The following is a 15,388-nucleotide window of genomic DNA, read 5'->3' as shown; positions in this document are numbered from 1 at the left end:
GTGATGAGGCTGTGATAGCACAGAGCCCGAGGCACTGTGGGGGCACAGAGGGGACACCTCACCCACCTGGGGTGGTGGTGGCCGGGGGACTGCTCAGAGCAGCTTCGGGGGAGGATGGCCCCTGAGCTGAATCCTGGTGGAGCTGGAGTTGGTCGAATGCAGAAGAAGATTAAGGGTCTTCCAGGAAGAGGCTACAGCTTGTTCAAAGGTACAGAGAATTGTCCTTGCATGTGTCTTTTGGGTGTCCCTGGCCTTGCTGGTAAGTTCTTCACACGTTAGGGCTCTTCTGGGTGGAGAACTTACAAGAGCTCAAGGGAAAGCAAGAAAGGGGGGCAGATAGTAGGGAAGGTTAGAAACTTCTCGGATTCAGGACTTCTGGGTTGTCCTTGAATTGCCCCTTTCCTGGGTAGAGAGGTCCTCTAAGTTGGGATTTGAAGGGTCCAGCAGAAAGGGCCAAGGAGGGAACACCAGCTCTTCTTCTGCTATAACTGAGCCCTGGCTGTCCCTGGAGCTTCACTGCCACTCCGCTGCCTCCTGCTGCTTCTCCAGGGCTGCCCTGACCTCTCTGGGGGCTTCCTTTTTAACATGCACCTCACAGTGTCCTGCAGAGGAGTGAGGAGCTGCAGTGGCTGTGGAGTGGGAGCCCTGCAGTGTGGCAGAGAGTGCCCTGGCTATCCCATCTGCTGGCCTGTCTCTCTCTGCTTGCTTGTGGCTCCTCTCTGTAGAGTGCAGGGACGGGAATGATTCCTTGGGGCCTGGGGTTCTAAGACATCTGAGGATTGCAAAGTCAGAGCCTGTTTGGAGGAGAACTAACAGATTGCAGGGACCTTGCACAAAAGCAAGGGAAGCTGGCCCCGTCAGACCAGGTGTCTTTGTTGGATCCTTAACCCTTTTGTTGAGACCCTATTTCTCCCACTGGACCTCAGCTCTCCCTCAACCCTCTTTTGAACCCCTCTTTGTCCTCAGAGCCCTTGTTCCTTTATGTTCCTCCCTGCGTTACCCTCTTCTGATTGAGTTCCAGCATCTTCACTGAGCCCTGCTCCTCCTGGTGGGTTACTTCCATCCTGGGAACCCATTCCGTCCCTGGGTCTCTGCTCTCATATTTATCTCTGTCCCTTCACCTAGCCTCACCCCCAGAGTCTCTGTCCCTCCCCTGAACCCTATGCTGTCCCTGAATATTGACCTTCTGAGTCTCCATCCTCACCCCATTCAACCTGTTTCTTACAACAGGTGTTCGAAATCTTCCTTGCCTGCCCCAGCCCTCTCCCCCACGCCTCTATTTATACGTCATTCTTCCTAGTGTAGGCCAACCATCACAGGTTCCCTCACCTTCCTGTCAGCCACCTACGGATTTGTCTAGATCCCCAGTCACCCCCATTGCCTTCCTTCTTGGCTCAGAGAAAAAGCCAAGACCACTCACCCAGACTGATCCCTCCAGCAGGGTTTGAGCCTATCTCCCTGGGATCCCCTCTAACCCTGAATTGACTGCCCCTTCTCCATCCTACATTTAAAGGCTAGCTTTGTCTTTACTGGCTCTTTCTCTTATTCTGAAAACATGCCCAAGTCTCTCATCCTACAAAATCTTCAACTCCGTACCCCCTTCTGTCTACTGTCTTCTCTTCATACCCAAGTTCTTAAAGCATAGGTTCTACACCTTCACTTCCTTTCATTCTCCCTTTATTACAGTCTGACATCCACATCCCCTGTCCTCTAAAATATTCTGGCATTGGTCCCCAGTAGTCTCTTGAGAGCTCTCCTTGAAAGGCACTTTTCAAGGCTTATAATAATAATAGCTAACATTTACTGAGGACTTACTATGTGCTGGGCATGTCATATTGACTTATTTATCCTTCCCACCAACCCTGGGATGTAGGCATAATTGTCATTACTGATTCATAGATGAGGAAACTGAGAGAGTAATCAGTTTTGCCCAAGTTTGCCTAGCAAGTGATGGGGCGAGATTTTGAACATGGATTTTAACTCCTGAGCCCGAATTACTAACCTCTCAATGCACTGTGGCATTTGACATTATCAACTCCTTTTATTCTGGAAATGTCTCCCGTTTCCATGACATGGCATTCTCCTGACTTCCCTCCTACCCCTCTGCCCACTCCTTCTCAGGTGACTTCATAGGCTTTTCTTCCTTTCTTTGCAGTCCCCTTTTTAAATGTCAGTGAATCCCTCCCCAGCTCTCTTTCTTCTTTCCCCTGGGCTGTTTCATTCACCCCTATGGATTCAGCTGCCACCCATGACTCCCACGTGTCTGCCTCCAACCCAGATTTCTCCAGTGAACTCCAGAACTGAACATCCAACCACCTGCTCAGCAGTTCTCTGCCAGACTTAAGATGCTCAACCCTGACCTATCACCTCTTCCCCAAACCTGCTTCTCTGGGATTCTGTGGCTCAGTGAACGACAGCACCATCCCCCAGGTCCTCAGCCAGCAGCCTCCCAGTCATCTGTGACTCCTCCCAGTGCACCCCCCACCACCCCCTCACCCCCTACATCTAATCAGGCTCACTGATGCTCCTTAACACCTCATTTCCATCTCCTCGTCCCCCTCATTGTCATGGTCTTAATTTAGGCTCATCATCTCTTGCCTGGCTAACAGCATAAGCCTTTTAATTGGTCTCCCTCCTGCCACTCGATCCCCTGCCCTTCCCCCAGCGCTACACAGTGCATCCCCCCTTTGGACTGTCAGAGTGCTCTTTCTGAACCAAATTTGATGGCACTTCCCTGCTTAGAGCCCTCTGTGACTCCTCAGAGAGGGAAGGAGGGAGAGTTGGAGGATTTAGGATGTCAGCAGGTTAAGAGAAGGAAGGAGCAGGAGGGGTGGAAGGTGAGGGCAGGTGATACTTCACTGCGGGGGGTGGGTCAACACAGGTCACTTTGGCCTCCGATCTTCAACCTCTTGGCACTTGGCATATCACCTCCAAGACTCCATAGGTGGCCCTCAGTTAAGTAGTAAAAGGTCCATGGAGGATGATGAGGCATCTCCTGTAAGGGAGGGGACAGCTGAAACCTTACCTCCGGCTCCGCTTCTGCATGCCCCTGAGCATGGCCTGCTTCAGCTAGCAGAGCGCCCCGGCAATGGGGGTAGAGGGTTCTGGCTTCTAGATTTCATAGGGACGTGTCTGAGAGACAGAAGCCCCTGTCCCTGCAGGTGCCGCAAGATGACTGGGGGGGTTACCCCACTGGGGGCAAGGATGGGGAGATCCCCTGCCGCAGGATGCGGAGCGGCAGCTACATCAAAGCCATGGGGGATGAGGAGAGTGGAGACTCAGAAGGCAGCCCCAAGACGTCCCCCAAAGCAGTCGCCCGGCGCTTCACCTCCCGCCGCTCCTCCAGCGTGGACCAGGCCCGGATCAAGTAAGGACAGGGAGGGCTGGGGGCGGAGAGTGGGAAGCTGATGCTGGGTCCCTGCAGGAGATGTGCACCAGAGGGGTTCCCTGCCTAGGATTCGACTGGGGGAGTCTCGCTTTGCCCCACAGGAAGAGGGGGTCCCTGGTGAGATAGTGCCTCTCTGAGTGCCTCTTTAGGAGAGTCTCTTCACCCAGGAGTCTCCTGGGAGGATCCCTGTCTGGGGGTTTCTGAGGCATAGAACCTGCTCAGAGGCCCCAGTGCTATTATTCCCCCTTCTAGCAGACCCCCATTCTGAATCTGGAATTTTGACCTTTCCCAGCTGCTGTGTCCCACCCCGGATCCATCCCCGGAGCTCCATCCCTGGCTACAGCCGTTCCCTCACCACCGGACAGGTAGGGATGGTCCAGCACACCTGAAGGAAAGGGTGGGAAGGAAGGGGGGTGGGGTCAGTCCCATACTCAGCCTATGCCTGAAAATCAGAGGTCTGCCCATGGAGAGAGCCCAGGTCTGGTTCTGGGGGGAGCTGGGAGGCCTTGGGACTCCTGGGTCTGACTCAGCCTGGGGGTCTCAGTCACATCCTTCAAAACCACCGAGGGGCCTCTAAGTGATGAGTTTGCAGGGGCAACATCAGTTTTCTGAGGTTTTCCAGTCCTGTCATGGCCTGATTACTCCCAGTCCGCCCCATGCAAAAGGCAGGCTTGATTGTGCAGATGGTACAGGGATAGGCAGAGCTGCGGTCTGAGAGATGGCCTGTGCTTGAGTTCTCTCCCCGCCACTCCAACCATTGGAAGACACGGCAACGCCTCTGTTTTCTCACCTTTAAAATGACAGTAGTAGTGATATTTATCTCAGGGGCTTTGGGAGAGTTCCGTGAGAAAATGTATGCAAACACAAGGTACCTGGCTCCAAAGTGGTACTTTATAAATGTGAGTTCCATCCCTAAGTGTAGACTTTCCCCTTAGCTAAGCAGAGGCGGTGCAGTTTAGTAATTACATGTATGGCATGAATTGGAATTCTAGCTCAGCTCCTTACCAGCCGAGTGACCTGGGGCAAGTTACTTGACTTTTTTGAGCCCCACTTTCTCTATTTAAAAATAGGCATCATAATAGTGCTTGTGGCACATAGCCAGCACTCAGTAAAGGTTAGCTATTTTTACTGTTTGCCAGGGAAAAAAGAGCAATGCAAAAAAGCAGTGCAGAAGAATGTCCACATTGGCTCCTATTGTTTGCTGCTGAGGTCTTTGTTACATTTCCTGAATCAGGGAATCTGATTGGCACAGCTGTTGTTTCTCATCAGACTAGCCTATGTTGCTCAACCCACTAGTTCAATGCTCAGTCCTCATTTTCCTTGACCCATCAGCAGCATCTAACACAGATGAGGACTTTCGCCTTCCTGAAACACCTCAGTCAGTTGGCTTTGAGGACACCATACCTTTTAGGTTCTCCTAGATTCTCTCTGGCTGCTGACGCTTGGTCTTGCCACCAGTGCCTCTCCAACTCGCCAGGATCTGAACACTGGATTTTTTTTTAGGGCTTAGTTTCTGGACTTCTCTCTACACTCACTCCTTAAGTGAGCTCATTTAGGCTCATGGCTTTGAATATTACTTTATTTTATTAAAATTTTTAAAAATGTTTATTTGTTTTTGAAAGAGAGAGAGAGAGAGCAGGGGAGGGGCAGAGAGAGAGGGAGACACAGAATCCAAAGCAGGCTCCAGGCTCTGAGCTGTCAGCACAGAGCCCGATGCGGTGCTTAAACCCACAAACCGTGAAATCCTGACCTGAGCCAAAGTCAGATCCTTAACCAACTGAGCCACCCAGGCGCCCTGGCTCTGAATATTATTGAGGGCCTGGTGACTTCCAAATGTGTATCTCCAGCCCCAATCCTCTCATAATTGCTGGGCATGTGTGTCTAACTGTGTACTGAAATCTCACTTGGATGTTTAGTAGACATTTCAAATTTAAGATATCCACAACGAAACTGCTAGTACCCTTACCCCATTCCCCCTACCTCCCCAAACGTATTCCTCCGTCCACTGTCATCTCTGTTTCAGGTAATGACAACTTTATCCTTTTAGGAGTTCTGATCTAAAAGCCTGAAGTCAGTCTTGACTCCTTTCTCTGTCTCACATGCCCCACCCAAGCTTTCGGCAAACCTTGTTGGTCCCATCTTCAAGTATATCCAGGACCAAAGCACTTCTCACCTCCGATGCCACCACTCCAGCCTAAGTCACCATGGCCTTTGTCTGGGCTTTGACACTGCCTCCTGAATGGTCTCCTGCGCGTGCCCCTGCCCCACTTCATTCTCTCTCAGTACATCCCAGAGTGATCATTTCAAAATAGAATTACGTTCACTCAAAACCCTCACCTTACTCAGAGGACTTACAAGGCCCTGCACGATCTGTCCCTTGCTACCTGCAAATCCCGCTCCTAATGCTCCTCCGCCTGTCACCCACTGCAGTCACAGTGGTCCTCTTGCTACCCTTCTGACACCACAGGTGTGCTCCAGCTTTTTGTCTCCTTATGTTTTAGGTAGGTCTTTTGTAAATAGTTTAAGGAATTTAGTTTATATCTATACTGACAATGGCTTGAGGGTTTGGTACATTTACATTTATTGTGGTTACTGATACACCTGTATCAATACAACAGTATTACTGCTGTTTCATTGTGTGCCTTCTATTTCTCCTGCCTTTTGAGTGATGCTTTTCTACTCCTTTCCTACCTTCTTTTGGATTAGTTTTCTTCTTCATTTTTCTTACTACCAAATCCCACACTGGTTTGGCAGTTCTATTTTCTATTTTCATTCTTTGTGGTCACTCTTATAATTTTCATGTGCATATTTGACTTAGCAAGGTCTAAATTTGACAATTTCTTCTTTCCTTAGGATACTTTAGTTTTGATGACCTCTTCCCTTCTTATTGTACATGTTGCCTGGTATTTTGTTCCATGTTCTTTTTACCTCTACAAATTAGTCTTTATTATTGTCACATTAAAAAAATTTTTTAACATTTTATTTATTTTTGAGAGAGAGAGAGAGAGATTGAATGGAGGAGGGGCAGAGAGAGAGGGAGACAAAGAATCTGAAGCAGGCTCCAGGCTCGGAGCTGTCAGCACAGAGCCCGACGCAGGGCTTGAACTCTTGAACTGTGAAATCATGACCTGAGCTGAAGTTGGAGGCTTAACCGACTGAGCCACCCAGGTGCCCAAATTTTATGCTGTTAGTACTTGATTATATAGACTCATATCTTTAACCCCTCCCCCATAACTTCTTACGTTTCATTCCTTCCTTTTAAATATTCTTTAGTTACAATAAATTACGTTTAAAAAAATAAAAAATAAATCTTCTTTAGTAATTTTTTCAGTGAATGTCTGTTAGTATAAAACTCTGCCTTAAACAAAAGATGTAGTCTGCCCTCGTTATTTAACATAAATTAGCTTATTATGGAATCTTAGGTCAACATTTATTTTCTCTTAGTGTTTTGAATGTATTCTTTTGTCATCTGTCTCCTCTTGTTGCTGTTGGGAAGTCTGCAATCAATCTAATTGTCTTTGTGCATAGTTTTTCATTTTTTTCTGATTGCTGTTGAGATCTTCTCTTTGATTTTGGTGTTCTGCAGTTTCATTGTGATATGTGTGTGTGCTCCCTGAATCTGAAGATTAATGTCATTCATCAAATCTGGAAAATTCTCTCATGGTTACTGTTTGTTGGTACATCTTTTTTCATCCTTTTACTTTCAACCTACTTGTGCTTCAAAAAAGAAATCCAATCTAACAATTACCACCTTTCGAATGAGGCTTTCTTGTTCATTCACATTTAATGTGATTATTGATATGGTTGGATTGTGTCATATGTCATTTTTGCTCCTCTGTTCTTTCTTTACTGTCTTCTCTTGTATTAAATGAATGTTTTAGTGAACCATTTTGATTTCTTTGTTATTAATTCCCTTTTACTATATTATTTGAGTTATTAGAGTTGCTCAAGGAATTACAAAGTGTATCATAACTGATTAAAACCTAATTAATTCTGGTAAAAAAATTAATTCTGGTAATTCTGCTCCAATGTGTCTCTTTTCTTTCCTCTCTTTGTGCTGTTATTGTCATGTACCTTTCCTATGTATATGCTATAAACTAACAGTTATTATAAAGGAATGTTGGTATTATAAATAATAGCTTTGTGAAATTTTGTGCCTTTTAAAGAAGTTAGGAGAAAAAATGAGAAAAACATATCTATGGAGTTTTTTATATTTGCCATTTCTGGTCCCCTTCATCTCTTCCTGTGGATTTGAGTTACCATGAGGTATCACTTCCCTTTAGCCTGAACAACTTCCATTGTTTCTTGTAAGATAGGTCTGCAACAAATTCTTCAGTCTATATGTATTTGGAAACATCTTTAATTTTACTCCATTTTTGAAGAATAATTTTGCTGAATATAGAATTCCTGGCTGACAGTTTTTATTTTATTTTATTTTTAAAATATTTTTTAACATTTATTTATTATTGAGGGACAGAGCATGAGCATGGGAGGGGCAGAGAGAGGGGGAGACACAGAATCCGAAACAGGCTCCAGGTTCCGAGCTGTCAGCACAGAGCCCGACGCGGGGCTTGAACTCACAAACCGTGAGATCATGACCTGAGCCGAAGTCGGACGCTTAACCGACCGAGCCACCCAGGGGCCCCAGTGGCTGGCAGTTTTTAATTTCAACATTTTGAATATACCATTCCACTGCCTTTAGCGCTCATTGTTTCTGATGAAAAGCCCATTGTTAATCATATTGTTGTTTTCTTGTATGTGATGAATTGTTTTTCCCTTGTGCTATTAAGATTTTCTCTTGGTTTTTGGCTTTCAACATTTTGACTGTAATGTATCTGGCTATGGATCCCTTTGTGTTTAACCTACTTTGAATTTGCTGAGCTTCTTTAATCTGTGGAATAATATTTTTCATAACATTTGGAAAGTTTTGAGCTGTTATTTCTTTGTTCCTTTTTCTTCCCCTTTCTCTCTTCTTCTTTTGGAATTCCCATTACATGTATACTGCTTTACTTGTTATTGTCCTGTAGGTCTCTGAAGTTCTGTTTATTTTTATTATTTTTTTCTCTCCATTCTTCAGATAGGATAATTTATACTGATTAAGTTTACTGATTATTTCATATGCTGAGCCGTTCTAGTGAATTTTTCACTTCAGTTATTGTACTTTTCAGCTCCAGAATATCTATTTGGTTCTTTAAAAAAAATTTTTTTCTATCTTTTTGTTGTGATTTTTTATTCATGAAGTTATTGTGCTTTTTTTTAAATCTTTCAACATGATTTACTTTACTTCTTTTAACATATTTGTAATAGCTGCTTTGTAGTTTTTGTCTGTAGATCAAACATTTGGGAACATTCATATTTTCTTGTTTATTTGCATGTCTCATGATTTTTTTGTTATATTCTGAACATTTTAGATAACATATTGTAGCAACTCTGGATTCTTACTTTACCCCTTGATTGTTATTGCTTTGTTTATTATGTGTTTGTTAATCCCTGGACTAAATGTGTGAAATCTGTCTTCCATGCTAAACATGGCCTCTGATGTATTCACTAAATTTCTTTTCTTTCTTGTTTTTATTTTTAAGCCTTCCTTCCTAGGAGTTGTCCTGTGTCTGTATAGCTTAGTGTTCAGCCAGAGATTGGTCAGAGATTGTGCTCAAAAACCTTAAGCCAGAAAGGCTTCTCTCTGCTTATGGTTGTGTGTGTGGACTTGGGAGTACACACTTCAGGCTCTTTTTAAGCCTACCCTGAATTTTACTTTTTGCCAGTCTCTCTTGTGTTATCTCCGCACATGTGCACAGGTCCCATTGGCCAGGGAGGTGTGGGCAGCTCAAGACGTCTCTGGTCTGTGCTGTGTATGCACTCACCCCTACTTAACTCAAGATATGTGGAGAGCTCATCACACCTTCTCTAGCTATTTCATTCCCTGAAACTTCTCTGTTAAATCTCTGCCTCATCTCTTAGTCCATTGCTTGTCCCAAACAGCATTGAAATCTCAGCTTAGCAGTGCTGCTGGCTATTCCTGCTCTATTCCCCGCCCCCCCCCCCCCCCCATTCTTGATGCTATACCTGACAATGTTCCAAATTAAGTGAGCCCAAATTAAGTGGCGGTGGCAATGAAGCAGCTGGTTTTCACAGTCTGCCTCACCCTGATTGAACTATTGCAACTGATAGAGCTGGGAACTTGAGTAATGGGAGCAGCCCCAGGCAAGGCCACCACGGGCTCATGCTGTTCAGTAATTTTCATGTATATGTTTCTTTCTTGTATACCTTTGACTGATTTTCAGAGTGAGGAAATAGTTATTTTTGACAGTTTTGTCCAGCTTGTCACTCTGTCATGCTTGAAGTTAGAAGTGTGGAAAATTCTCCATCAGTGTAATTATCTCCAAATATTGCCTCTTCTACATTCTCTCTATTCCCTCATCTGGAGCTCCTATTATTTGTTTTGTTTTAAGATTAAAAAAATGTTTATTTATTTTATTTTATTTTTTTGAGAGAGAGGCACAGCTCAAGTGGGGAAGGGGCAGAGAGAGAGGGAGACATAGAATCCAAAGCAGGCTCCAGGCTCTGAGCTGTCAGCACAGAGCCCGACGCGGGGCTTGAATCCACGAACTGCAAGATCCTATTCTTTCCTCCATGCATCTTAACCTCTCGTTCATATTTTCCATCTCTTTGCCTCTTTATGCCGCCTTCTGGGTAAGTTCCTTAGATGTATCTTCTGATTCACTAATTTTCTTTTCAGTTGTGTCCCATCTACGATTTAACTCATTAATTATGTTTTTACTTGACTGACTTTTTTTCAGTTCTGGAAAGCTGGTTTGGTTTCTTTTAAATATTTCTAGTCTTCTTTTCAAAGTTTATGTTCTCTTCTTATATTTTCAGTTTTATCTTTTAAGTTTTAGAAGTTTTAAACATAGTTTAAAAGCTAATCTGTTTTAGCTAAGGTAACACGAGCTGCTGTAACAGATGAAGCTTGAATTCTCAATGGCTTAGCTCAATAAAAGCTTAGTTGTTTATGTCACAGTTTGTTTTAGTTATCTATTGCTGTGTGACGTATTATCCTCAAACATAGTGTCTTAAATCAACAAATATTTATTATCTCACCATTTCTGTGGGTCAGGAATCTCAGTGCAGCTTAGCTGGGTACCCTCTGGATCAGGTGACTCACATGGCTTCACTAAGATGTTGGTCAGGGCTGTAGTCATGTCACGGCTTGACTGGAGGAATATCTACTTCCTTACTCACTCATATGGCTGTTGCCATGTGATGCTCACTGGCTATTGGCCAGAGTCATCAGTTTCTTGACATGTGGGACTCACCATAGGGCTACTCAGAACATAACAGCTTGCTTCTCCCAGAGCAAAGACTCTGAGAGAGAGTGCCTGAGATGGAAGCCACAGTCTCTTTGTAATCTAATCTCAGAAGTGACATTCCATTGTATCCGCCACGTTCTATGTATTACAATAAGTATAGGCCATACTCAAGGGGAGGGAACTATACAAGGGTGTTAATGCTAGGAGGTGGACATCATTAGGGGCTGTGTCGTGGGTAGTGTACCACATGGTCTGGTATGAACTCATCTTCAGTGGAACTTTATCTGTGACAATCCTGAACAGCCTGGGTTAGAAATTTGTTCCTCAGAAAATACTTTGCAATTGCTTCTGTTAGACTATTCTTGGTCTGGGACCATTTTATGTTAATTTTTAATTTGCAGGGAGGTGTCTGGGTCACCCAGGCCTATGCAGACAGAATCCTGTATCTATGTGAAGACCAGCTTGTGGCTACAAGAATCTTAGAACATTGGCCTACTTCTCCCTCCCTCCAGTGCCTAGATTACAGACTAGCTTCCTATTATCATCCTGTGCTGATAATTAATTTTTTTTTAGTCTACTTTTCATGAAAGGTTTCCCCTTTCCTACCTTTATGGAGGTTCTCATTTCCAATGCTGTGTTTCATGTGGGCCCAGCGCCTTACTCCCACACCCAAGTGAGTGTTAATACCTAAACCCGTTAGTCCCTGAGACCAGCAACCTGCACCCCCACCTTCCACCGCCCCTGGGCTGTTTGCAGCCCTGACTCACACAGTTAATATTCTGATTTTCTAGTCTCCTCTTTGCTTTTGTCCCCTGGGGACACATCGTGCTTTCTTGTGAGCTCAGCTATGCATATAAAACATTTCTTATATTTTATCCAGTGTTTTAGAGTGTTTTGAAATGGGAGTATTTTCCAAGGTTAGCTAAACTAAATGACACAGGTAAACTATAGAGGATGTTGCATAGCCCCCAGATGAACCTGCCAACTCTAGCACGGACAATTTCAGTTAGACCCAAGCAAAGCGTTTTCTGCTAAATATCCCACACCCTGGGGAATATTTACCGGTTCTGAGTCTGGTTTGGAAAAAGGCTAAGGTTCCTATTTTGTAAGAGGATTCTTTGACTTTGACTCTACTGAAAGTGGGGGCTGGGGGAAACAGGGTGGAAGACAGTGCAGGGATAATAGGAGAATTCACAGCACAATGTTACAATTTTATAATTCTAATACAGTAAAGATCAACACCGGTGCAATATTCCTCTGGGAGTCTATACAAGTCTGTGTTTCCCTTAGGTCCTGGTCCCTTGTGGAAACACTTCAGAAGCTCCTCTTGGCCAGTAGAGATAGAAAGTGTGTCCCCAGGGAGTTTCTCACCTTCCCTCTGTCTGCCTTGGATAGAATGGGTCATAGGAATAGCATATGGTTGGGATTTCAAGAGCTTCAGAGACTCTGGGAAGGAGAGGCCTCTGAAAGGTACTGTCATTGTGATTTAAGACTCTCTGCTATATGCCAGATATTATGTCTAGAACTTTACACACAGAAGAGGCTTGGAGATACAGAGATGAGCTGCAAAATGAGATTCCTCCCATCTGTGGTATCCAGAATGCTCTCTACTGGAGTCAGATCAACTCTCCTATGCCCCAGAAGGGACTCTCTGAGCTGGATTGGTTCTAGTTGGGGAGTATCTTGAGCCTGGCCTAGAAATAGCAGGAGTTAGATCAGCTTCTGGGCTTTAGGAAATAAAACTGGTCCTTGGTACCCCAGAGGTCCAGAGATAGGAAACTTGCAGAAGTCATGATGAAAACCACAGCTGCCACAGAAGTGTGGCCTGTGCCAAACATGGCAGAACTTAACTTCTACAGGATCTTGGATTGATTTTTCCATGACCTGTGATTTCTGTACACTTGTAATGAAATTACTTTATTTTATTTTATTATTATTATTTTTAATGAAGTTACTTTAGAACAAGCCGCAGAAAGAAGTCCAGACACTCCTTTTTGATTACTGGGCCCACACTGGAACCACTGAATCCAAATTTTCACAAAATTTTGTCCCTGAGCTTTGAAGCAGCCAAAGCAAAGAGAGGCATATGGGTAGAGAGCCTTGGGTTCAGATCCTTGGAGTGGAGCTTGAGTTAAGTTAGGTTTAACAAGGTCCTCAGGAGATTCTGATGCTCAGTCAGCCTGGGAAAAGAGCCAGGAAACCTGGCATTTAACTTTGGTAAATCACTTACAAGCTGGGCATCTTTGGACAGTTCATCGGCTCTCTCCGAGCCTTAGTTTGGGCAAATTACGATCAGTAGAATTGGATGGAAATTTCTGCTCAATTTGAGGTAGAATTTAGTGATGCCATGTTATGCTTTGGAGGTGGAGTTATGGAAATGTCAAGTTGCATTTTACACGTGAGCCAAGCCACTACTTTATCTGTTGATTGCACATAAATACGATGTCATGAATCTCCTGGGAGATGTCACAAGATGCAGCCATGGGACACTTGGTGTCATATTTACCATGTGGATGCTACCGAGGACCTTATCCATGACTTCCTCCAATGGTCTCTACGTAATCACTCATGGGGGGATTTCTCTTGGGCTCAATAACAGGGAATAGTTGTGGTTCTCAAGAGCAGTGGCTTGTTTCCAGGTAGGTCCTGAGACCTTCACGTGCCATCCACTGAAGGCTTAGGATGTACCAGTACCTGCACCAAATGCCCCACATGTTTTTCTCTGAGTCCCCTAAGTATCCCCATGAAGATGGTACCATTATCATTCTCATTGGGCAGGTGATAAAACTGAGGCCCCAAAGCTTTAAGTAGTTAGTGCTAGGAAGGTGCAGAGCCAACATCTGAGTCCAGGTGGGTCTGGCTCTGTAGCCTGTGCAGGCAACCTGCAGGCCATACTCCTTGATGCTTTGGCTGCTCTGAAGCTCAGGGTCAAACTTGTACTCATCCTGTGCTCTGGGTGTAGAGCTTATCCCTGGACCACCTACCTTTGTTTTTCCTTTGTGCCAGTTTTCTCATATAATATGAACGATGCTGCAACCTCTGCAGTACATTTAGTCTTAGTGCAGTGCTAGGGGACATGGTTCCGTGAACAGAATTTTCGTTTTGCTTTTTTTCTTAGTTGCTTTAATTTTTTTTAAACCACCGTGGATTCTGTACCACAAAATATCAAAACAAAAACTTTTGCTCCGTCACTTACCCATTAATTTCTGCCCTGCCCCATGGTATATATATCTCTATAGGGTGCAATCAGTTTTGTAATGTAATGGATCATAAATAATAAAATAAAAGGTGCGCACTGCCTTCCCTGCAGTTCCCCACCTCCATACTGGGCAGGAGGGTGGATGTCCCTGGTCCTCTCCCTCTGGGTTAGGTGAGAGAAATGTGAGGGGCTGGCTGTAGGTGGAGAGAAAGATGAGGCAGTCCCAGGTGTCCGGGAGAGGCATAGATGGGGTGGAAGGAGAAGTATTTAGGGTAAAGAACAGACCCCAAGACAGTGGAGGCAGGCCTGGAGAGCCACACAGGACAGAGGATCCTCAATCCTTCTTCTTTGCACAGAGTGAGGGTTTCTTTTCGTCCCAGCATCCCACAGAGGCAGTCTCTGCAGATCCAGATATATTCCTAAGGCAATGCGCCTCAGAGACACCCGCTTTCATCCCAGCACCCCTGTAACTGTCCTCCCTACCCCCTGCCCCCAGCTCAGTGAGGAGCTGAACCAGCAGCTGGAGGCCGTGTGCGGGTCTGTGTTTGGGGAACTCGAGTCCCAGGCAGTGGACGCCCTGGACCTGCCCGGCTGTTTCCGCATGCGGAGCCACAGCTACCTCCGGGCCATCCAGGCCGGCTGCTCTCAAGACGACGACTGCCTGCCCCTCCTTGCTGCCCCTGCCTCTGTCTCAGGGAGGCCCGGCTCCTGTGAGTGTGCCCTCTCTGCACCCCCGCCCGGCCCTAGGTTGGAGAGCGCCCTGGGTTCTGGCGCTGGCCCCAGTCACAGCTGTGCTGTGTGATCTTGGGCAGCTGGCTTGCCTCTCTGGGCCGCATGATGGGGAGAACAAGCCTCGGCTCTGTACATAGCAGCGCTTGGAGGACGCGTGCCTGCTGCCTCCTCTGGCACCGCGTGGGTGTGGGGCGGTGGGCCACGAGACACCCGCTGGGACGCGAGTTTCTCACCCGCTGCGTTTCTGCGTTCCGGCCACAGCCTTCAACTTCAGAAAGGCCCCGTCCCCCATCCCGCCGGGAAGCCAGGCCCCGCCCCGCATCTCCATCACGGCCCAGAGCAGCACCGACTCCGCCCACGAGAGCTTCACGGCCGCCGAGGGCCCCGCCCGGCGCTGCAGCTCAGCGGACGGGCTGGACGGCCCGGCCATGGGCGCGCGCACCCTGGAGTTGGCTCCGGTGCCACCCCGGGCCAGCCCCAAGCCCCCTACACTCATCATCAAGACCATTCCTGGCAGGGAGGAGCTGCGGAGCCTGGCGCGGCAGCGGAAGTGGCGGCCGTCCATTGGGGTGCAGGTAGGCAGGACGAGGCGCCAAAGCAAGCTCAGGCCCTGGCCGGTGGGGATGGGTTGACCTTTTCCTTGGTCTGCTCTGTGCCTGGTCATCGACAGAACCCTTACAACCAGTCCCGGCCCACTCCCTTGTCACTTGTCGTGGAGCCATCGCCTCTACTGGTTGCCAGTACCATGCCTCTGACCTC

The 15,388-nt window shown here is 46.3% G+C and overlaps 1 protein-coding gene across 4 annotated transcripts in view; it reads left to right on the top strand.

Annotated features, from left to right (window-relative positions):
- Positions 1-15,388, top strand: part of DLGAP3 (DLG associated protein 3) — a 62,467-nt gene that overhangs the window by 25,048 nt on the left and 22,031 nt on the right. For all 4 annotated transcript variants that reach the window (XM_045476631.1, XM_045476634.1, XM_045476633.1 and 1 more), the window contains 4 exons: positions 3,162-3,367; positions 3,681-3,753; positions 14,394-14,607; positions 14,891-15,204. In XM_045476631.1, coding sequence (XP_045332587.1) covers positions 3,162-3,367; positions 3,681-3,753; positions 14,394-14,607; positions 14,891-15,204 — 807 coding nt within the window. The remainder of the gene's footprint in view (positions 1-3,161; positions 3,368-3,680; positions 3,754-14,393; positions 14,608-14,890; positions 15,205-15,388) is intronic.

Source organism: Leopardus geoffroyi, chromosome C1 (assembly GCF_018350155.1).
Source record: "Leopardus geoffroyi isolate Oge1 chromosome C1, O.geoffroyi_Oge1_pat1.0, whole genome shotgun sequence".
Lineage (NCBI taxonomy): Eukaryota > Metazoa > Chordata > Mammalia > Carnivora > Felidae > Leopardus > Leopardus geoffroyi.
This window is presented reverse-complemented; position numbering and strand designations above follow the sequence as displayed.